At 38.9% G+C, this 24,161-nt stretch overlaps 1 protein-coding gene across 9 annotated transcripts in view; it reads left to right on the forward strand.

The window, feature by feature from the left end:
- Positions 1–24,161, forward strand: part of RALGAPA2 (Ral GTPase activating protein catalytic subunit alpha 2) — a 320,763-nt gene that overhangs the window by 156,869 nt on the left and 139,733 nt on the right. For all 9 annotated transcript variants that reach the window (XR_012519285.1, XR_012519286.1, XM_074406179.1 and 6 more), the window contains 7 exons: positions 792–920; positions 9,114–9,242; positions 10,087–10,145; positions 13,701–13,809; positions 19,255–19,365; positions 20,728–20,796; positions 21,088–21,225. Coding sequence is in view for 7 of the 9 variants with exons in the window: in XM_074406179.1 (XP_074262280.1) it covers positions 792–920; positions 9,114–9,242; positions 10,087–10,145; positions 13,701–13,809; positions 19,255–19,365; positions 20,728–20,796; positions 21,088–21,225 (744 nt within the window). In the remaining 2 variants the exon portion in view is untranslated. The remainder of the gene's footprint in view (positions 1–791; positions 921–9,113; positions 9,243–10,086; positions 10,146–13,700; positions 13,810–19,254; positions 19,366–20,727; positions 20,797–21,087; positions 21,226–24,161) is intronic.

Genomic DNA, 24,161 nt, shown 5'->3' on the forward strand with positions numbered 1-24,161 from the left:
AGATGTGGCCTGGCCATGGATGGCATGAATGCTTTACCATGGTGGACCCCGGATTTACCACAGGCAGGAATTAGATATCTGCTTCAGAACAGAGCTGAGGGGGTGAGGAGCCATCTAGCCATCAATGAGAGGCCATTACAGACATAGGAATACAAGATGTCTGGGGAAGATGATGCTCTTTACACTGCACTCTATGCAAAAGGCTACTACTATTGCACTTTGTACTTGCAGCAAGATCACACTTATACTCAGAGCCATGCTGACTCCCTGACTTTAGCATTTCACTGATTACAGCATCACCGTAGCACTCTCCATATTCCCATTTCTTAGCACATAAAACTATCTGAGAGTGAAATTTTCCATCTCTTTGCCTACTTTAAGATATTTTAAAGTAACTGTGTGCTTTAACTGTGGCAAATTGAAAGCCAGAGACAGGACATATATTTTTTTCCAGTGATGTTATTTTAGTTATGTATTTACCTCATCACTCCTGTAGCCTGTCCAAGGAGCCTACCTTTACACGGAAGACATAGGAAATGTCTAGTCTCAGAGTGATGATTTAGATTTTGGATAATTCATCTTACATTTTGGTATCTCTAATCTCTCGCCTTTAAAATGGGTACAATAACCCTTGGAGTAACTCAGTTTGCAATATCACTTTCACTGAAAATTTTCTGTGATCTGTGTTCTCTTAGATTATTATACAGTGGTCATATGTAACACTACAAACTGACTACTTTGGAATTTTGTTCTTGAACATTACAATTGTGTTTTCTTATCTTCGCTTTCAGGATATCTTGAATACCATCATAAGGCATTGCCCACCCCGCTTTTTCTCCCTGGGTTTTCCTGGCTTCTCAATGCTGGTGGGGGACTTCATCACCGCCGCTGCCAGGGTCCTTAGCACAGACATGTTGACGGTGAGTATGACAATGCTCAGCATTCCAGCTCCCAGGAGGCTTCACAATCGCTAACAAGGTTCAGATTTCTCCACTCTTAACAGGTGTTGACTCATTAGTGCAATGTGAAACTGGGCTCTCAGGGTAGATACCCTGGCAGCTGATGTGTGAAATTGTAGGATAAAATGACACACTGGTATTGGAAAGGCATTTCATCAAAAGGCCAAAGTGTGAGAAATCATATCCTCACTAATATTTCAGCACATTTACACAGTCAGAAGCAGGACTTGTCTCTTAGAATCTTATTAGCATTTTCCAGTAAATGGAGGCACAGACATAAATGTCTAAAATACGCAGTTTTAAAGTGTACATTAGCAGTAAGAGTTCTTTTTGTTTTTAAATTAAGTCTTTGTTATTATAAGTCTCATAGAAAATACTTTCTTAAAATATTAGAACACTAAAATCTTAACTAGAAGTGAATATATATTCTCCTAATAACATGTCGGAATACTTGGGCAGAATTTTTGTAATAAAAAATTAGAAGTGGACTAAATGATCAGTAAGAGCTGCAAAAAGAGTTTGTTTTTACTGTCTACATTTACCTCTGCTGTTCAGGCAGTATCTTTTTCTTTACTTTGTTGTTGTCGTTGTTGAAAAGATAGAGTCTCATTCATTCTCTACCCAGGCTGAAGTACAATGATGCTATCACTGTAACCTCAAACTCCTGGGCTCAAATGATCTTCCCATCTCAGCCTCCTGAGTAGTTAGGACTGCAGGCACATGCCACCATGCCTGGGTGATTTTTACATTTTTTGTAGAGATTGGAGTCTCTCCATGTTGCTCAGATTGGTCTCAGACTCCTAGACTTAAACGATCCTCGCACCACAGCCTCCTAAGTGTTAGGATGACAGGTGTGAGCGACTGTACATGGCCAGAGCAATATCTTAATGCCTTTCAAGGGAATACCATTATGCATTCAAATTTAAAGGGCCTTTTCCATTTGTGCTCTGTAAGCTGTTATGTATTCAGAGTAATTTTTGCCCCTTCAAATGGTATAAATAAAATTAGCTTTACTATTTGCTAAGGATTGGTATTGAAGTCAGTGTGGCCATCCAACAACCTAAACCTTGTTTGGTATGTGATTACTTTTTCAATTTATTTATTTCTCTTTTGCAGGGTAAATTCAAACTTCAAGCCCTTGTTTTAAAATAAATTGCCCTGCAAAGGACATGGACTCATCCTTTTTTATGGCTGCATAGTATTCCATGGTGTATATGTGCCACTTTTTCTTTATCCAGGCTATCATTGGTGGGCATTTGGGTTGGTTCCAAGTCTTTGCTATCGTCACCAGTGCTGCAGTAAACATATGTATGCATGTGTCTTTATAGTAGAATGATTTATAATCCTTTGGGAATATACTCAGTAATGGGATTGCTGGTCAAATGGTATTTCTAGTTCTAGATCCTTGAGGAATCGCCACACTGTCTTCCACAATGATTAAACTAACTTACACCCCTACCAACAGTGTAAGCATTTCTGTTTCTTCACATCCTCTCCAGCATCTGTTTCCTGACTTTTTAATGACCATCATTCTAACTGGCATGAGATGGTATCTCATTGTGGTTTTGATTTGCACTTCTCTAATGACCAGTGATGTTGAGCTTTTTTTTTCATGTTTTTTGGCTATATAAATGTCTTCTTTTGAAAAGTGTCTGTTCGTGTCCTTTGCCCACTTTCTGATGCGGTTTTTTGTGTTTTTCTGTTTGTTTGTTTGTTTGTTTTGTTTTGTTTTTTTTAAGTAACTTTAAATTCCTTGCAGATTCTGGATATTAGCCCTTTGTCAGATGGATAGATTGCAAAAATTTTCTCCATTCTGTAGGTTGCCTTACTCTGATGATAGTTTCTTTAGCTGTGCAGAAGCTCTTTAGTTCAATTAGATCCCATTTGTCAATTTTAGCCTTTGTTGCAATTTCTTTTGGTGTTTTAGTCATGAAGTCTTTGCCATGCCTATGTCTTGAATAGTGTTGCCTAGGTTTTCTTCTGGGGTTTTGATGGTTTTAGGTCTTGGGTTTAAATCTTTAATCTGTCGAGTTAATTTTTATATAAGGTGTAAGGAAGGGATCTAATTTCAGTTTTCTGCATATGGCTAGCCAGTTTTCCCCACCCCGTTTCTTAAATAGGGAATCCTTTCCCCCATTGCTTGATTTTGTCAGGTTTGTCAAAGATCAGATGGTTGTAGATGTGTGGTGTTACTTCTGAGGCCTCTGTTCTGTTCCATTGGTCTACATATCTGTTTTGGTACAAGTACCAAGCTGTTTTGGTTACTATAGACTTGTAATATAGTTTGAAGTCAGGTAGTGTGATGCCTCCAGCTTTGCTCTTTTTGTTTAGGATTGTCTTGACTATTTGGGCTCTTTTTTGGTTTCATATGAAATTTAAAGTAGCTTTTTCTAATTCTGTGGAGAAAGTCAATGGTAGCTTGATGAGAATATCGTTGAATCTATAAATTACTTTGGGCAATATGGCCATTTTCACAATGTTGATTCTTCCTAACCATGACCATGGAATGTTTTTCCATCTGTTTGTGTCCTCTCTTATTTCCTTGAGCAGTGGTTTGTAGTTCTCCTTGAAGAGGTCCTTCACATTTCTTGTAAGTTGTATTCCTAGGTATTTTATTCTCTTTGTAGCAATTGTAGATGAGACTTCACTCATTATTTGGTACTCTGCCTGTCTATTATTGATGTATTGGAATGCTTGTGATTTTTGTCGATTGGTTTTTGTATCCTGAGACTTTGCTGAAGTTGCTTATTAGCTCAAGGAGTTTTTGAGCTGAGATGTTGGGGTTTTCTAAATATACACTCATGTTAGTACAAACAGAGATAATTTGACTTCCTGTCTTCCTATTTGAATATTCTTTATTTATTTCCCTTCCCTGATTGGCCTGGCCAGAACTTCCAATACTGTGTTCATGATTTGCCAAGAGAGTTTCCTGTAAAAATGTTGGAGGCCTTCCTAGAGATAATATTATACATGGTAGTCATTTGCTGCCAGCATGGCTAGATGGGCTGTTTAAAGTGACCTTACAGACATACAGTTGGCTAATAGTACAGTAGCTCCACTTTATCCTCAGTTTTACTTTCTGATATCAGTTACCACAATCAGTGGTGGTCCAAAAATATTAAATGGAAGATTCTAGAAGTAATTCTAGCATGATGAAACCTTGAGCCTTCCTGGCCCATCCTGCCCAGGACATGGATCATTGCTTTGTCCAGTGGATCTAAGTGATACCTGCTACCCTTACCTGTTAGTCACTTAGTGGCCATAACTGTTATCAGGTGGGCTGTTGTGGTATCACAGTGCTTGAGTTCAGGTAATCTTTATTTTACGTAATGATGGCCCCAAAACAGAAGAGTGGTGATGCTGTCATATTGTTATAATTGTTCTATTTTATCATTAGCTGTTATTGCTAATCTCTTACTGTGCCTAATTTTTTAAAAATTATTCTTTAAGTTCTGGGATACATGTGAAGAATGTGCAGGTTTGTTACATAGGTATACACATGCCATGGTGGTTTGCCACACCCATCAATCCGTCATCTACATTAGATGTTTTTCCTAATGCTATTCCTCCCCTAGTCACACACCCCGCTATAGGCCCCGGTGTGTGATGTTCCCCTGCTTGTATCCATGTTTTCTCATTGTTTGGCTCCCACTTATGAGTGAGAATATGTTGTCTTTGGTTTTTTGTTCTCGTGTTAGTTTGCTGAGAATGATGGTTTCCAGCTTCATCCATGTCCCTGCAAAGGACATGAACTCATCCTTCTCTTATGGCTGCATAGTATTCCATGGTGTATATGTGCCATGTTTTCTTCGTCCAGTCTGTTATTGATGGACATTTTGGTTGGTTCCAAGTCTTTGCTATTGTACATAATTTATCAATTAAAATGTTTTCATAGCTATGTATATATCGCAAAAACCATAGTATACATAGCGTTTGGTACCATCCACAGTTTCAGGCATCCACTGAGGGAGTGTTGGAATGTATCCCCTTCAAATAAGAGGGGACTGCTGTATATGAAAAATGCTCAAGATCACCAGGGAAATGCAAATGAAGATCACAAGGAGGTAACTACCTCACATCTGTTAGAATGGCTTTCCCCTAAAAGACAAAAGTTAAGTGTTGGTAAGGGTGTAGAGGAAAGAGAACTCTTGTGCACAAAAAAAAAAAAAAAAAATTCCCGACTTTTATTTGAATTCATTATATACTGCTCAGATTGCAATATATAACTTCCATTTGTTGGTCTCTTCCCTCTGTGATCACCACTTACCAAATGATGATTCTTCTTTATTTGAGGCCTCTGACAGAAAAAACTAGAATGAGATTTGGCATCACAACAAACACATCCCCAAAGACGTAAGTTAAAAACACGTTGATATGGATCAGTATATATATCAAAACATTATGTTGTATATACTTTAAATAGGTAAATTTTTATTAAACTGTAATAAAGCTGGAAAAAAGAATCAACACAAAATACTCAAATCAAAGATGGTGTAAAGATAAATATAAAGGTCAAATTCACATAAAGACATGTTGCCAAGGTAGGAAAATAAATATCAACCAAAAAATAACCAGAACCTGGAAAAACACAAATTAGAAAATGTGAAGGGAAGGAAGTACTGAAATACAAACAGGGAATGTGCTTCAAAAAATTCAGAAAGAATAAAATACAAAACTAGCTTTCAATAAAGCAAAAAAGTGTTATGTTCTTTGAAACTACAGTAAAAGGGACATGAGCACCTTATCTTTTAAGCTTTTTGAAGGCATTGAATTTGCTTGGTCTTTAACACATATATCAATGTTACATAGTATTATATACGTTTTTCTTAGCTCTCTGCCTGAGGTATGATAGGAATAAATGTTACAGCCACGAATCAATTTTTAATTCTGTTTTCAAATACTGCACATGAATGTGTGGATTCGTGAATGGTTGGGTACTGGGTGCGGTACTCATATCACTTTTTCTAGACATTTTTATCCCCTTGTACACTTTTGGTAGGAAGTTAAATTGGTATAGCCATTATCGAAAACAGTATGGAGGTTTCCCAAAAATTTTAAAATAGAACTGCCATGTGACCCAGCAGTCCTACTTCTGGGTATGTATCCAAAGGAAGTGAAATCAGTATGTGTAAGAAATGTCTGCACTGTCACGTTCAGTGCAGCAGCATTCACAATAGCCAGGATATGAAAGCAACTTAAATTATTGACAGAGGAATGGATAATGGAAATGTGGTACATACCTCCAGTGGAATATTATTCAGCCTTTAAAAAAATGAAGGAAATTCTGTCATTTGCGGCAACATGGACGAACCATTTTTCTAAATGAAATAAGCCAAACTCGGAAAGACAAATACTGTGTGGCATCACTTATATGTGAATCTAAAAAGGGAATCTAAAAAGGGCCAACTCCTGGAAGCAGGGAGTAGAATGGTGGTTCCCAGGGGCTGTGGCTGGGGTGGGGGGAAACGGGGTGATGTTTGTCGGGGGATCAAAAGTTTCAGTTATGCATAATGAATGAGTACTGGAGATCTGTGTGGTCACTATAGTTAATAATACTATATTATAAACTTGAAATTTTCTAAGAGTAGATCTTAAATGTTCACACTTCACACATAAAGGAACTATATGAGGTGACATATTAATTTGTTTGTTTGTGGTAATCATTTCACAATGTATATGTATATCAAAACATTGTCTTGCGTATACTTTATATAAATTTTTATTGATTATACTTCAGTAAAGCTGGAAAAAAGGAATCAACACAAAATTAATAAAGTAGGCTTCCAAAATGTTTTTTTAAAAAGAGAGAATATCAATGAGAATGTGAATGTAAGAGTGACATGAAGGAACCACAACTCTGAATGATAGTACTTTCTTGTTTAAACTTGAGGTTAAAATTGTAGAGGAACTGGTGAAAGGTGTTTGAAAGGTGTTTGGGCTCGCGCATACCTGCTCAGTCAGAATTTTCAGTTAGCACAAGGTAATTAGCAGTTTCAAGTACCCCTGGTAGGTAGGTCTGCCCCACTGAGGCAGTGGGGCTGGGGGATGCACAGATGGCTCGCACAAGTTACCAAAAGATGAGAAGAAGCTTGTGTGCAGCAACGTTACTTGTGACAGCCAAAACCTAGAGCCAGTACTAATGCCCATCAGCAGTGGAACAGCTAGATTGTGGTGTGTGCATAAGATGGATTGTTATATACAGTAAAAACACAGGATCAGTTGCGTAACGTAATGAGTGAAAGAAGTCAGACACAAAAGAATGTATACTCTAATTTCATTTATTTAATTGCAAAACCAGACAAAACCGATCTGTGGTGTCACAGCAGAGTGTAGTTACTTTGGGGGAGGGGAGGACATCATGGGAGGGGCACAAAGAGGACTTCTGTGGGTTGGTAATGATATTCTTCCTGTTGTCTGTCTCTTCGTCCTCAGGGCTTCAACCTCTGTCATCACTTCTCTTTCTTTGCACTCCACAAAGACACATGCATTCAGTTCAGCCCTGAACACATCTGAATTGTTATCCCAGACTTTTCTCTCCTAACCTCAGGACAAGTATTTCAAAAAGTCTCTTTCAGAACAGTAATCTCCCCAGATGCTCTGGGGGAAGGGAAAGAAAGCAAGCCAGGTTCATAGTCAAATAATTTTGGGAAATACACTTCTTCACTTGGAAATTCAGTGTACAATAACATGTTAAAGGCTCCTGTTTAATTGTGCTTAGCCAAATGTCTCTGCAACGTCTTTTTCCCTGGAGTCTTTGTTTTTGCCCTTTCACAGTCCCTGTGGCCCTAGTGGAACACACTTTGGGGACAACTGCTTCTGACCCTTTCAGCCTTCCGTCTCATGGACACCTGCCTCTTGCCTACTCAGCTGGCTCCTTCACTCACTGCCAGCCTGCCTGACTTCTGTTTCCCTCTGTGGCTCTTAGCAGCAGTTTGTTTAAGGTTTCCTAAACATCCTGAGCAGAACCAATCCTTGCCTCATCCCATAGAATAGCTCTGCTGTGCTTTATATTGCCTTTTATATACCTCTGTACTTATGAGAACCAAGCTAGGCAGAAAATGAAAGACCGGGCTCCCATGCTATCCTCAGTATGTTGCTCTCCTAGCAGGTGCTTCACTGAATTGTGTATAGCTGTTATTTGTCTCTCCGCCCTACTTCATGTACTGTGCTCCATCTCTCTGAGGCAGAAAAGCTCTCTTTGATTTTATAGCCCAAGTGCTTAACTATAGGCTCAGTCTGGACCTGGAGCTAGATGGCCTCAGTTCAAATCCATGCGCATCACGTAGGAGCTTTATGACATTGAAAAGCTACTTAACTTCTTTGAGCTTCAGTTTTCTCACTGGAAAATGGAAATAATAGCCTACATCATTGGGTTGGTGAGGGGACTGTATGAGGAAATGCTTGTACAGCACTTAGAACAGTGCCTAGCACAGAGAGAGAACTCCTTATATGTGAGCTTTTATTGTTATAATCATTACCTAATAGTAGACAGATAAATGGACAGTTAGGGGAGTAGATTGATGACAGACCTGTGTAGTCTCCTATTCTTGGCTAATCATAGGTGCTAGTGTTGGCTGAATTGAAATCTAGTGAAATGCCTTTTTAAATGTATATCTAATTCTAACACGGGGCAAACGAGAAAAGCATCTCACTAGATAATAGTGATATAGTATCTCATTATGTGTTGTTTCATAAAGTAGTTCTTAGTGATAGACAGGAAATTTGGTAGTTCGTCTTCTCTTTCTGCCTTCTGATAGTTTACCTCCATCTCCACTTCCCTATGAATTTTCTTTAATTGTTCTTAACAGCAAAATGATATTAAGTTGATATCCTTTACCCTGCTTTGTTGAGAACATTAGCACTAAAACAATGTAAACAGTCATGACGGAGTCAGTGGCCTTTCTAATTCTGAATGAACCTACAGATCAGTTCCCACAACACTTGCTTACATCTAAGTATAGTGATATTTTCCATTCCTTAGAAATTTGTTTTTTCATTTAGGCAAACCTCTTTTGCTTAAATATTCACCTGGAAGAGAATAACTTGGCTGAGTTTGGTATTTTTTATCTAGAATAAAGAATAAAACGTGTCATTTGTTTAATGTTTCTAACTTACCAAAAGAAAGATGTGTGTGCTTCTCTTCCGTGTGTGCAGGCGCCTCGCTCAGAGGCTGTCACTGTCCTTGGCTCTCTGGTCTGCTTTCCAAACACCTACCAGGAGATTCCTTTACTGCAGTCAGTACCAGAAGTAAATGAAGCCATTACAGGAACTGAAGATATCAAGGTACATAATGCGTTTGACTGAATCTCAAGTTTAGCACTTTTTATAATTCTAGCTGGATGATTATCTCTTTCATTAGTATATATTAATCTACTTATTCCTGAAGGGTTGCTGTACCTTTTAAATGTTTCAATAGTTGTTTTTATAAGGCTTTTCATGGGCTATACGTGTGTTAAATTCAGAGCATATTGCAGTTGGACCTTATAGCTGTAATAGCAGGTGTTTTTTATTATACCTGTTTATTGGGCCTAAGGGTCATAATCATGAAGTGAATTGCCTATTGTAATAATTTTATTAGCTTAATTAACTACACTAGTGAATCAAGTTAATTTAAAAGAAATAATGGAAATAAACTAAATATTCAATCCCATTGTTGGCCTGATTAAAATACTACTATTAATTTGAGATTCTAAATTATTTATTGGAGAATAAAAGTAAGCACTTTTTGCCTCCTCAGCTGACTTTGAGGTAAGCAAAAATGCTTTTAGAATCCTTGAATCAATTAAATTATAAAATATAATTACAGTATATAATTCAGTGTATAACATGTAATCCAGTTAAAGTAAAAGAAAACCAAGATTTTTCTACCTAGAAGTCTAATTTCCTTTATACCAGAAGTGCTGTACTCCCTCAGGCTGGATGACCCAGGGAGGCCCTGTGGAGACCCTCATTTTCCACCAGCCGCTCCCCAAAGCGTTCTTCTTCCCCCAGGCTCTCACTCATAGATGAGCTCCCTGAGCTCCCTGGTCGAACTTCAGTAGCTCCTGGCTGCCTGGAACATGGTCAGAACATGTGGGAAACCAACTGTGACACAAAGTTTTTATTTTACTTAATTTTGTGTTTTTAGCATTACCTCATAAATATTTTACTGAAGAATGCCACAGAAGAACCAAATGAATATGCAAGGTAAATGTTGAATAAGAGGTAAACTGTTTTAGAATTTTAAGATACACATTTATAAGTAGTTAATGTTACCAAAAAAACACTTATTCTTTCACATAACTCTTATACAGGCTGAAAAGTATAGGAAGAGTGATGCCAGGAAGATGCTTTGCATGATTATTTTCAAAAGGTGTCATTATTAAGTGAAAATTGTAAAGTACGAAAGAGTATACATAGTACACTATTTTGTGTGAGAAAAAGTAAGATTACAAATATATTCATGTATCTTATGTTCAAGAAGAAAGAAAACTAAAAATATAAACCAAATATTTATAGCAATGGTGTATGTATAGCGTAGTGACTCTCAACCAGTGATGGTCTTTTACACCAGAAGGCATTTGGCAGTGTCTGATAACATTTTGGTTGCTTCTGCCGGGCAACTGAGATTGCTAGCAGCCTATTATCAAGATATGAGATTTTCTGGGCCACTTACATGATGAAAAAGTTTCTGCCTCTTCTCCCAAGGTGAAGACCAAAGCTGAGAATGCTGATGGAGGGGAACACCTGTCTCTGATCCTCAATGTCAAATCCCATAAGGTCACCAGAAAGCCAGCTCAGCCTAACTCCCTCCTAGGAACGATTCATGTCCTGCTCCCTCTGTAGTCTCATTCCAAGACAGCAGCCCATCAGTTATCACTACCTTATCAGCTATTTGATAATTTTCAGGGCTTTTCATTTTGTATTTTGTCCAATTTCTTTGGTTATCTTCAATAGATGGGTTAGTCCAAATTTCCTGGTCTGCCGTAATTCGCAAATATTAAGCTAACATTGCATTTTTGGATAACCCCAACTTGGTTATCCTAAAGATCTGGCTTGGCTAATATTTTGTTCAGGTCCCATATTGATGGCCTATAATTTTCCTTCCCTATCCTTCCCTTATCAGGTTTGATTATAAGGTTATAAACTCTCACAAAATGAGTTAAGTACAATTTCATTCTCTTTAGTCAGAAAGAGTTTTTGCAAAATTAGAGTTAATATTCTTGTGTAGTTAGTAGACCTTGATGGTACAACTACCTTTAATAAGAAGATTAACCACTGACTCATTCTCTTCCATAATTTTAGTACTATTAAGGTTTTCTTCTTCTTCTTCTTTTTGACAGTATTGATAAACCAAACGTTTCTAGGAATTTGTTCATTTCACCTAAATTTTAAAATATACTGGTATATGAGTTAGCTCTATTACCTTTTCTCTCTTTCACTTATGTGGTTATGTTCACTTTTTAATCTTTGACACGTTTTCTGTATCCTAAGTAGTTTTGCCAAAGATTTGTCCATTTTATTAGTCTTTTCAAAGTCTAGACTTTGTCTTTGTTCAACTTCTGTATTATATTTGCTCTTATTTCCCACCTTCTCCTCTCTTCTGTTCTTCCTTTTACTTTCTTTACAATCTTACCTTTAAGGTTAAATATTATTTTCTTACCTGTAAGGTTATATATTTAGTATATTAATTTCTCCTTTACAAATACAAACATTTAAGACTATGTATTTATTTCTAGTTACTACTTTGTCTGAATTATATAGGTGTCTTTTTATTGCTTATGTCTTCGTTAATTGCATTGTGTATCAGAATATCTTACAGCAATCTTTGATGTTGTTGAAATTTGATTAATTGCCCAGTGGGTAGTCAGTTTTTGTCAATATCCCATATAAACTTGAAAAAAAAGCATGCCCTGTTCTTTGTTGAGCGTAGTCTTCTAGTCGTGTTTATTAGATTAAGTTTTTAAATCCTAGGCTTCAGATATTTTGTATCCCCTTCTGATTTTTTTCATCAGCTTAGTCACCTTCTGGAAGAAAAATGTTAAAATCTCCTGCTATTATAATGTGTTTATGTATTTCTCCTTATATACTGTCAATTTTTCTTTTATATATTTTGAGGCTATGTGATTAGTTGTATAAAAGTTTAGAATGGTCCTGTATCTATAGTGAAACAAATATTTTATATTTTTGTAGTGACTCTTTATTTCTAAGGAGGAATTTTTTATCTTAAAGACCCTTTGATATTGGTTTAGCTATTTTTAAATAATACTTTCTATTCCTTTTAATTAACTTTTTTATATTCTTCTTTTAGATATTTTTGCAAAAACTGTATATATCCAGATTTTGTAATTTTATCCTATCCAATCTTAATTTTTTAACTGAAGCTTTAGGTTCATTTACATTTGTTGTAATTACTGATCTGTTTGAATGCTTTTCTTTTATTGTATTTTATACTTTATTTTTAATAGGATCTTTCTTTTCTATTTAAAATAAAGTATAATATCTATTTTCTCCTTTATCTTGCCTTCATTTCCCCATCCCCTGTTTTTCTTTCTTTCTTTCTTTCTTGGATTTTTTTTCCCATCCTATTTATTACCACAATTGTTTATAAGTCATAGGTCCCCTTTTATTCTTTTAGAGGTTATACGAGATATTTGAACATGCATACTTACCAAGTCTGCAGCTAGTCTCTTGTTACTCTCTTCCTGAACAATGCGTGTTCCTCAGAACATAATTTCCTGATTTTGCACCTGCCTCATTGAACTTTCTCCTTTCTGTCTCCTTTGCTGAACTCTCCTCCTGTACCTAACCTCTGATGAATGTTAGAGTGACTCAGGGTTTAGGTCTGGGCCTGTTCTCTCTATGACTTCCTGGGCACTCTTATTCTAATCGGCCTTTAAATACCGTCTTCTTGCTGATTTATTTACTTACCTCTTCAGTGAGCCACTTTTATATTCAGGCTTATATATTAAACTGCCTACTGGACATCTCAACTTGAATGTTTTAACACAACTATAACTGAGCTGACTGTCCCTCAGATTTTATCTTACCGCATGGCCCCACCATTCCCCAGGTTTTCAGTTCAGAAATTTAGAGAAAACCCTTGATTTCATCTTTTTCCTGCACCTGCTGCATCTAAACCATCAAGTCTTGGCAATTCTTCCTTTCCCTTTCTTTAATGTAGAAAGCCAAATTTCTATGGAGTTAAAAGGAGAATAGAAATGTGTATGGCATGGTTGGCTTTCTGTGAAGAATATCTGGTCCTAGCACATCGTTTGGAAAAAATAACAGTGAAATTTATTTTGAAAGTTGTATTTAAATATACTTTAAAATATAGCGTTTGTTTTGTTTGTGGTAGGTATTGTGCATATTATTGTAAAGAAAACAATTATAAACTCACTTTTTGACAGTTTTCTCAGATTGATGTTTTTTATTCCTCAAAAATGTCTTGAAACAATAAAATGTAATGGCCCATTAGTTTCAACAAAACTAAGCGATGTACAGGCTGGGACAATTAACAGAAAATATGCCATTTGTTTCGTTAAATGTTTAAGTACTAAACTATTTCAGTATTTCTGTTTGTCCTGAAAACTGGCCTATTGAGGGTTCTTTATCTTTTCTTTCAAGAAGACATTCTGCTAATAGATTTGTAATTTTTGCTATTTTGTATAAATAGATTTAAAGTGTTGTGTTATTTGAAAATACCGAGAAAGCATATTAAATTTCATGAGGATTTTCCTCTGTTTTCTTCTTTTTAAAAAGATGCATTGCCATTTGCTCCCTTGGAGTCTGGATATGTGAAGAGCTTGCACAGTGTACAAGCCACCCTCAGGTGAAAGAGGCCATCAATGTGATAGGAGTAACTCTGAAGGTATTACCAGTTTGTGGTGTCGATTGGATATTAAGCCATATCTCAGGCATTTAACAGTTTAAGTTTGAATTAGTCTCATCTTTTTCCTCCCCCCAATTGCAGAGGGACTATGAGTCCCATTTCTCTCTGAGAGCCGTGGTAAATGTGCCATGAGGCTCCCGGGAGGGGCACCAGTGGCTGCTCCCCTGCTGGCAGCTGTGGCCAAGCTGCCAGTGTCTCCTCCAGTGTTCCTGGACCAGTGGCCAAATGGGGTTCCTCTGGTGGCTGGGAAGCTCCTGTGGCAAGGAGGACACCTGTCACCTATTGGTGGAGGTGACAAGAGAGTGAGATCATGTGCTCTGGCTTCTTCAGCAGGCCTGGGAGAGGCCTCCACAGCTTCCAGTTAGGACCCCAGTGTTTACCATCTGGCTGAGTCTTGAGCACTTGTAGGACATCTTTCTCTCTTTGCTTTGCTAATAAGAAATACTGGGCACTCACACTAGGTCAGAATAATGGCGAGCTGTAATACTTCTAAATACTTCTAATACTTCTAAATATTTCTGTTAATCTTCAAAACAGCTCTGCAAGATAGATGTTGCAGTTTCTGTTTTGTACCAGAGGAAATCAAGGCCCAGAGAAATTAGGTGACAAGCCCAGTGCCACACAGGTATAAGTGATGGAACCAGCAACAAAAGCAGATCTGTGTGGCATTAAAGATACGCATGTGCTGTTAGGCTGCCTCTAAACCAAAGCTCAAATCCTGCTGAGTCCTTTCCTGGCTCTTGCTTGGAAACGGTGGTAATAAATAGCATTGCCGTTATCACACTTAGGGAACCAGTGAGTGCCTAGTCTCTGCCAGGTGCTGTGCTGAAGGTTTTGTGGAAGTTCTTAGTTCGGGGGTCAGTGTCCTAGTAGAGGAACTGAGGTACAGGAGAGTTAAGGAGCTTGTTCAAGGCTCTAGAATGACCACCTCACTGAACCAAAGTTCAACCCCTGAGCCATCCACCTAACACCAGCACTGAGGCTGCTGCTGGCCCTTCTGTGCCACCTGCCACATGCAGCTCTAATAGCAATGGTGCTTGCCACTAAAGCTTGGGACAGTCACCATCAGGTCAGCAACAGCCGCTCTACCACCCTTTGTACGTTTTCTGAGTCTGCCCACAGAATGACCAGCTAGTGGTGTCCCCCACCCTTGGCTTGGCGTCTGGCCCCTGCCTGACCAAACTCAATGCCTCTTGTTCCCCAAGTACACCCTCTGACCACCCCCATTGCCTCGTCCTCCCCTATTTCTCTTCCACAACACCTGGGAGTGGAGGTGGGGGTGCTTGTTGTATTTTGGGAGCTGGAAAAACACTTGCTGCTGATCCCTGTGATGAGGAATGGAGAAATGATCCAACCACAATATCACAGAAGAGTGCCCCTCCAGCCAGAGCAGGGTGCCGACCCCTGACCTTCGTCGGCTGGTTTAATCCCATGAGGGGAAGTGTCAGTGCCACCTCCACTTTACAGATGAGGAAGATGAGCTGACCAGGAGCCGAAGGAGCTTGCCAAAGCCAAACCCAGAACACCCTGGCCACATGTATGGAGTTTTGCACAACTGAGGTGTGCAGGACACCTCCTGACTCCCAGAGCCATGGAGAAATATTTACATATAATTATTAAAGTGGAAACAGGTTGGCTATAAATTATATATCAATGTGGATTCCAATTTATTTTTAAATACCCCTTTTCAATTCTAAGATCTATTTTTAAATTTTTAATTTTTTTTAAATCTAGATGTATATAGTCAATGTAAGGTGGTTCCCCCATCTCTGCCCCTTCCATGGAAAAACTATTAATAACTCAGTGGTGTCTTCAAATGAAGGAAATACACACACACACACACACACACACACACACACACACACACACAGTCACGCATCACATAGTGATGGGGATACGTTCTGAGAAAAGTATAAGTAGATGATTGCATTGTTGTGTGAACATCATAAAGAATATTACAGAAACCTAGATGGTTTTTAGACTGTGTGGCATGGCCTGTTGCTCTGAGGCTATAAACCTGTGCAGCATGCTGCTATACTGAATACTGTAGGAACTAAATATTGAATTGGAACACATTGGCAAGTACTTGTATATCTAAACATGTTTAGACATAGAAAAGGTGCAGTAAAAATGTAGCAGTATAAGTTTATGGGACCAGCGTTGTATATGTGGTGCTTACTGATTATTTCCCAAAACATTGCTAGGAGGTACATAACTATATATATATTTCTATCTAATATAGGAAAGAGATAGAAATTGATAACAGAGTAGAGGGATAGATAGATTTTCTCAAATTTCTGCAACTTTTCTATGATTATGCGGGGAAATACAGGACACCAGAAAAACAACGTGGTTACCACATATTGAGCTCTCACTCTGTTCGCTGTCCCAGGACAGCATGGAAATTGTCCTTTGAATCCCCACCCTCTGGATAGCAACAAAAGAGGACTGAGGAAAGTCAAATAACTGGCTCCAGCTTGAATTGCTAAGAAAGTGGAGGGATCAGGATGCAGCCAAATTGTTCTGTCTTTAACCATTATTAATAACAGGAAACTCACTGACTTAAGTCCTGGTCTCTGGGGGCACCTCCCTCCCCCCTTCCCTCCTTCCTTGCCTCCCTCTAGTTCTTGTGTTGTTGTGCCAACTGGGTTGTTTTACCTAAGGACATAGCACATAAATAGAAGAACTGAGGACTGGAAGGGAAAGAGTTTCTACATGGAACAAGGAGAACAGCCACCACTGTGAGAACAGGGGATTCTAGGAGGCTTTGGGGCTGTGCCAGGAGGGAGAGGAATGGAGAAAGAGCCCTGCCTGGGTTTGCGCGCTCCGCTACCCACACATCAGGCTGGAGCTGGGCTGGGGGTGGGGCAAAAGCCCCCATTGCCTCCTCTCTCCATTTCTCTCCCTCCTGGCAGAGTCCCAAAGCCCCCTAGAGCCCCCTGTTCTCCCAGTGGTGGCTGTAGTGGAGAGCACAGACCCCGGCAGGGCTTCCTGCTTTATAGGCTCCACATAAAGTCAGCACCGCCTCGCTTATAAGCACCCTTCAAAAATGCCCTGCAAGGGTGACCTAGGTATGTCTGTGGATGTGCAGAGCATTCCACTTAGCAATGTGTTGGTTGGCTGGTTTGTTTATGGTGGGGTAGCAGATGGATGGCGGGCATGGGGTGGTTGGGGGAGGTGGTGCTAAGCCACAGCCATACTCACCAACTCTTGTGAGCTGTCCAGCCCTGCTATTTCTCCCACCTTGTCTTCCGAGACATCACTGACTTTCCTTCTCTTGCTTACCCCAATGCTGTTTCTGGCTTTGAGTCCTGCCATTTGTACTTCCTGAATGCCCATGGTCCATCCCACCCACTGCCCGAGTTCCCCTCACATAGCTCACCCTGCCAATACTGAGCCTCCTGGTCAGAGTCAGCAGACCCCCACAGATCACTGTTCATACCACTGTCAGAGTGATCTGTCGACACATGGGCTTACCAGTACAGCCCACAGGCTGGAGTGCTCAGCATGGCACTCTGTCGGTACTCTGTTTGTATGTACTCTGTATACTGGATGAGTGAGAGAGCAAATTAATGGCTTATTTCATCTCCATCATTCCCCACCTCCTTCATCACATGTCAGTAACACCACCCTGCTTGCAGCCCCCTGTATCTGACCAACCTTTCCTTACCTTGGTGCCTGGGCCCTGCCACTCATGCCTGGAAGGAGATCCCAAATCCCCACTTGCATTCTTTCAGGTGCAGCTTAGCTCTCTTCTCCCTCCATGATCCCTTCTCTCCGCCTGTTCTCCCCCAAGTCCCATGTCCTACCCCTCTCTGTCCATAGCTTTTTGTCTTATTTGTCAACTCCTACAGTTTTCCCTAGTCTGTTTCCAGCTTCTTGAGTTCAGAGCTTTGCCAGCCTTATCTTTCCACCTGGTGACTCCACCACTGTGGTAGAGCAGCAACACACACAGTGCCCACTCATGTTCTCCCACTCCTTCAGAGTTTCAACTTCACCTTAAGCATACCACATATCCTTAGAGGGTCCATGCTAGGCATTAAAGATACAGCAGTGAACAATATATGCAGGAAAATAACAAACCAAAAGGTCACCTCTGATAGCCTGTAATGCCATGAAGGAAATCTAATAGGGGAATAGGATGAAGCTGAAGAGCTAAGAGGGGTGGGCTGCCACTCAGCTCTTAGGTAGGTATGGTGGCCTCGGGGAGATGAAATTTTTGTGCCACAATTTGAAAGATCTAACAGTGCAAGCCACATGCAGACTGGGGATTAAGTGTTCCAAGTAAAGTTGGGAAGGAGCAGGTGCAAAGGCCATGGGGCAGAAGCAAGCCAGAGTGTTTGAGAGATGGAACAAGGCCAGTGGAAATCGGGTCACCTGGGATATGGGGTCTCTGTGGCCAGGGAAGGCTGTGAAGAGCCCCTGAGTGCAACTACTACAGCCCAGGGTTTAGCTAGTGCCTCTCAGGTAGGAGTAGTCAGTCATTGTTTATTCTGCAGAATTAAAATGATCACCTTTCCCTCACCTTCTTCCTTATTCTGTATATTTGTCTGTGGGGCACCAAACATCGATGGTGTCTGCTTCATGTGGCTTAGAGTGAGGTGTCCCTAGACTAGGGTCAGTGATGAACCTTTTCCACTCTAGATAATGAGATATGGATAATGGTATAGCCCGTGGTCTGGCCAGGGAGAAAAGCAGAGGGTACCCTCTTCCCTTCATGCCCTCCCAGCATGAAAAACTAAGACCTTGAAGGTGCTGCCCTTAGACATGCTGCCTCACAATAAATGGAAGCATCCAGACCTTGGTGGTGACTTGAGATGCATGCCAGCCTCCGGAAATAGATGCAAAATAATTGAGTATACCATAATCCATTAGTTATCTTCTCCTACACTCTAATTTTACCCATTTTTAGTTTGTTATACATACAAGTCAAGTTTTATTTCATAGGATAGAAAGTCATTTGGTCAATCCCCGTTTCTCCGTGTGTAAAATGAAAATAACATCTACCTTGCAGAGCTGTCGGTGAAGATTTATCAGTGAGCGAATGAGTAAAATCCTGTTAAAAGGATCAGCGCACTGGGGGTACAGTTGAATTTTCTCTTGTTTTAAAAAATATGACTTATGTGAGCTGAATAAGAAATTTGAAGTAATGGTTTTAATTTCTAAATAGTTAAACGAAAGTTCCTTGTTCCTGTAGCACATTATGTAAATTAACACAATGAGTCCAGAGAAGAGGCAGTTTTAGAATGGTGATGTGATGATGTCTAAACTCTCTGGTAATAGGACAGACATATTTTTCATCAATTTGAGGCAAAACAGATAAATGTAATCTGTAAGGAACTGGGAAGAAATAACTATTTTTTTCTTAAGAATGATGCAGCTGTTAAGTTATGTATCTGCTTTGGGATTCTGTTCCTTTTATAGTTTCCTAACAAAATCGTGGCCCAGGTAGCTTGTGATGTGCTTCAGTTGCTGGTTTCCTACTGGGAGAAGCTTCAGATGTTTGAAACTGCTCTGCCTCGGAAAATGGCAGAAGTAAGTCTTTTTTTCTGTAATACTAAAACATAAGCATTTCCTTTTTATTGTATTTGATATTTAATTAATTATAGATATTCAAATGATTGTTAGAGAACTGACTATTAAATTGCCACAAGTCACTCGTTTTAAGATTAAGTTAGACTGGTTCTTCTCAGCTATGATTTCAGACACAATGTAAAGAAGCCAGCAGTGTTCCAGGCAGAGGCTTATAGTTGGGGAGTTTGAAAGGCAGGCACTACCACAACAAAGAGACCTTTTGTAGATTGGGCTTCATTCATCAAGAGCAATTTGGATGGTGCCAACAAGGAGTAGGCAGCTGGTTATGATGCCCTCCATGAAGGGTGCAGGGGGGTGGCTGTTGTGTAAAACAGAAGTCTGTCCCAGACTAAAGCTCTGGACCACACTTTCTGCCCTAGCATGATTACTGGCTGTAATGAGACTGCTACCATGATAACCTCTGTGGGGTAACTGGTGGGAGAGAGGGTGGAAAGAATAGGAAGAATTGTCTCAACAGTCATATCCTGAAGGCTGCTTGCATCCAAGTGTGCTTTGATTGTACACGAGCAGGCACCTTCACTCCCACAGGTGTCTTTGTGGGATAAGGCACTTCCACTGCTGATTTTTATAGCTGCACTTTTAAAACATGCCCTGTTCTTTATACATCCAATGTTAACAGTTCGAGGAAATTTAATTTGTCCTTATGAAGCATTACAAGGAGACAGAAGTGATATTGACTTATATTCTCTCAGCCCTAGACAAATTTCACTGGAAAGATCACTTTGTTCTCAGATACATTAAAAGGCACAAGTTATTTTTGACCTGAAGTGACCTGGAGTGAATTGGAACTTTGGGCATGGGAACATAAAATGCTCTGAAATGGAAAGTAGAGTTTTGGGGTGATGATGTAATTTGTCTTCTAAATGGGACTGCTTTTGAGAATGAAAGGGATGCTGTTTACACCAGGACAGCAGGTGGAGACTTAGGGTAATTTATAATAAAATTAAATGGGAGCATTTTCATAATTATTTTTGAAAGTATTTTTTACTTCACTGTGAAAACTGTGGGGACTGATGTTAAGAATTATGTGACTGCAGAGAGAAATAGTCTTTTCTCTGCTCACCCCCGCCCCCACCGCCCCAATTTTTCCACCGGTAAAGTAGTGTAGAAACTAGATGTGGCCCCATAGCCTTCTCTTAATTTTCAAGATTACCACACAGCTGGCCCTCTGCTTTGTTTCACCTTTCTCTGATGAGTTGGCACCAAGTGGGGTTTAGTTGCAGAGTCATTGTGGGACTCCTGACATAGGCTTACAACGCTATTAATGTTGTCTGCTTGATTGGGCATTTATCTTTTATGCAGATCCTTGTGGCCACAATTGCTTTTCTTTTACCAAGTGCAGAGTACTCCTCAGTGGAAACAGACAAGAAGGTAGGTGGCACATGAGTTAAGATTTTCCTAGATTTTTTAAAATTGTAATGTAAGGTAGAGTGATAAACCGTGTTACAACTAGTGATATCCTTTGTAATATTCTTCTACATTGGCCTTCACAGTTTTTTCTGTGAAAATGCTATTTTTTTATTTACTTACTTACCTGCCTATCTAGCATCTGTATGTCCATTGAGTAACTACTATAGGTAGGGACAATTGTCTTGTTTATTATTAAATGTAGTGAGGTTTCAGAGACTACAGCATAAGTTACCAGGCATGTTCTTCTTCCAGTTTATTGTGTCCTTGCTACTCTGCCTCTTGGACTGGTGCATGGCATTGCCTCTGAGTGTCCTTCTCCACCCAGTGTCCACGGCAGTCCTAGAGGAGCAGCACTCAGCCAGAGCCCCCTTACTGGATTATATCTACAGGGTGAGTCTCCACCTGGGCCTGGGGAATGGAGTGTGGGCTTATATGCCAGAGAATCACCAAAATATGTTTTACGCATGTACTTATATATATATTGCCCGTTTGAAAAGGATTTATTGTGACTTAAACTTTTTCTTAAAAAGTGAATAACTGGCCATGCGTGGTGGTTCATTCCTGTAATCCTAGCACGTTGGGAGGCTGAGGCGGGCGGATCACAAGGTCAAGAGATCGAGACCATCCTGGCCAATCAACATGGTGAAACCCCGTCTCTACTAAAAATACAAAAATTAGCTGGGCGTGGTGGCGTGCGCCTGTAGTCCCAACTACTTGGGAGAATGAGGCAGGAAAATTGCTTGAACCTGGGAGGCGGAGGTTGCAGTGAGCCGAGATCGTGCCACTGCACTCCAGCCTGGTGCCTGGCAACAGAGCAAGACTCTGTATCAAAAAAAAAAAAAAAAAAGAAAAGAAAAGTAAATAACTTAAGGACTGAAAGCAGAACAGAACAGATACAAAGAAACAGTGGTTACCAAGGTAAAGATGTGTGCATTTCACATGACTGTCATCTTTAATCTTTAAACAACCTCAGTTTGGTCAGAATTCTTCAATTTTCATGGAACATGGTCTGTGTTTACTTAATTTAAAAAAGAACTGTTCACATTATAGGGTTCTCTACATTAATTTTTTTCCCTAGGGTAAAAGAGCTTTTTAAAAAAAATTAATTTGCTTTTATTGATGGATATTAGATGTGCATATTTTCAGGGTACATTTGATGATTTGATACATTTACGTAATAAAATCAGGATAATTGGGATGTCTATCTTAAATATTTATCTTTATGCTAGGGACACTGGAATTATTCTCTTCTAGCTATTTTGAAATGTACAGTTGATTAATGTTAACTGTAGTCACCCTACTGTCTTATTTCTTTTATCTGACTGCATATTTGTATACAGCATTAGTTTGACAAAATCTGTTTATCAAAGGAAGAAAAGGTTTAATGGTCTCAGTAATCATTTTGCCTCAAAAAATCTTAAGAAATAAATTAAGGAACTATGTCACATCAAAGTAATTAGCTTCATCATTTTTACAGCATTTAAAATATTCTTATTTAGCCCTCCAGCCCTTAGCCCCACACAGGTACACACTGATGACTAGGTGTGGCATTTGCTTTGGATTACTTGTAATATCCTCTGTAATTTGTCTTAACAGTCTCTCTCAAACCTTGACCGTTTGTTTGTTTAGCATTTGCATGTCCACTGAATAATTACTATCATGGAGGGAAAATTCTGTGGTTTATTCTTTTAGTAACAAACCTTTAATAATAAAAAAAAGTCCAAGTCACAGACTGATTTACTTTTATTGCCTTATTTTTAAAAGTATTCAGTTTTTAAAAATAAAAAATAAAAACACCTAATTGTGGTTGAAATTCTACTAAAAAGTATTTGTGTATTCTTAACTGGTTTCTTCAGTGGTCAAAGATTTTAATAACTATAGCAGGATTAATTAGATACTTCTGTTATTTTTGTGGCTCATAAACCTGTACAGAGCTTGGTTTGGGCCAACTACATTAGCCACAATCACTTATGTAAATCTCTTTTCTGAGTTTGTTCTTTTCTTAAAGATTTCTCTTAAAATTGCTTTACCAATATAAAAGTTACCTCCTAGTAAACATAATTAATAAATTTACTCAATAACTGGGATTTTCTTGTATTTTAAAAGTAAACTTTTAAATGAAGTACAATATGCTTCCAGAAAACTGCATCAGTCTGTAAGTGAAAGCTTGATGAATTTTTACCAAGTGAGCATGCCTGTAAAATCAGAGCCCAGATCAGGAAACAGAACATTCCTGACATCCTGGAAGCCTTCTCTGTGCCTCCTGCTAGCCTGGCCTGATTCACATGTCCAGGGATAGCCACTATCCTGTTTAACAGAGCAGAGTAGTTATGCCTGTTTTGAACTTTATACAAATTGAATCATACAGTATGTCCTCTTGTGTCTGACATATTTTGCTCAACATTATTTTTGAGTGATTTATTCAAACTGTTGTGAAGGGTTGTAGATTGTTCACTCTTAGTGATATATAGTATTACACAGAATAAACCATAATATATCCATTTTACTGTTCATAGACATTTGGGTAGTTTAGAGTTTTGGACCAATAAAATGTGAATATTGAAGGTTTTTTTGTGCAAATACATATGCATTTCTGTTGAGTGTATACCTAGGAGTGAAGTTGCTAGAGTACATGTATTCTGCCTTAGTAGGGAACACCAAATAATTTTCCAAAGTAGTTGTGCTAGTTTACACAGAACATGTGACTTTCATGTGCATTTCCTACATTTATTACATTTTGGCTACTAGAAATTAATTATCTCAGTGATTGCAGCTCAATTTTTACATTAATAAGAGAGCTGCCGTAACGATTTCCCTATACTGCATTTTTTTTTTTTTTTTTTTTTTTTTTTGGCTAGGAAGAGGACATATTCAAGTGGTTGCCCTGACAACTATAATTCTTTGTACTTTGTAGCTGTGTACAAGGGGTACCTGACCACAAGGCCTCTTGCCATGTCAGCAAACCAAAGCTAGTCATCTAAAAGTGAATTTACTTTACAGAAATATATTTAACCCAATGGTGTTTTCTTATTTTCTCAGGTATTACCTTGATTCTTATAAAAATCAGTGTTTTGAGTTTATTATCTTGAATTTATGATTACAAAGGGAAATCAGTTAAAATTATTACTTCATTTATGCATTTGGCATATTCAAGATGATTTGTGTTTGCATGTCTTATATATGTACAAAAGCTCAAATGAGTAGATAGATCTTTAATCAACTGCAATTTGTAAAAAAAAAAAAAAAACAGTCAACTCTCAGGAAACTAATCTTCTGAAAGTAAGAATAATTTTAAAATTGTATTAAGTTAGCCCTTATAATTCACG

Source organism: Saimiri boliviensis, chromosome 9 (genome assembly GCF_048565385.1).
Source record: "Saimiri boliviensis isolate mSaiBol1 chromosome 9, mSaiBol1.pri, whole genome shotgun sequence".
NCBI classification, from domain to species: domain Eukaryota; kingdom Metazoa; phylum Chordata; class Mammalia; order Primates; family Cebidae; genus Saimiri; species Saimiri boliviensis.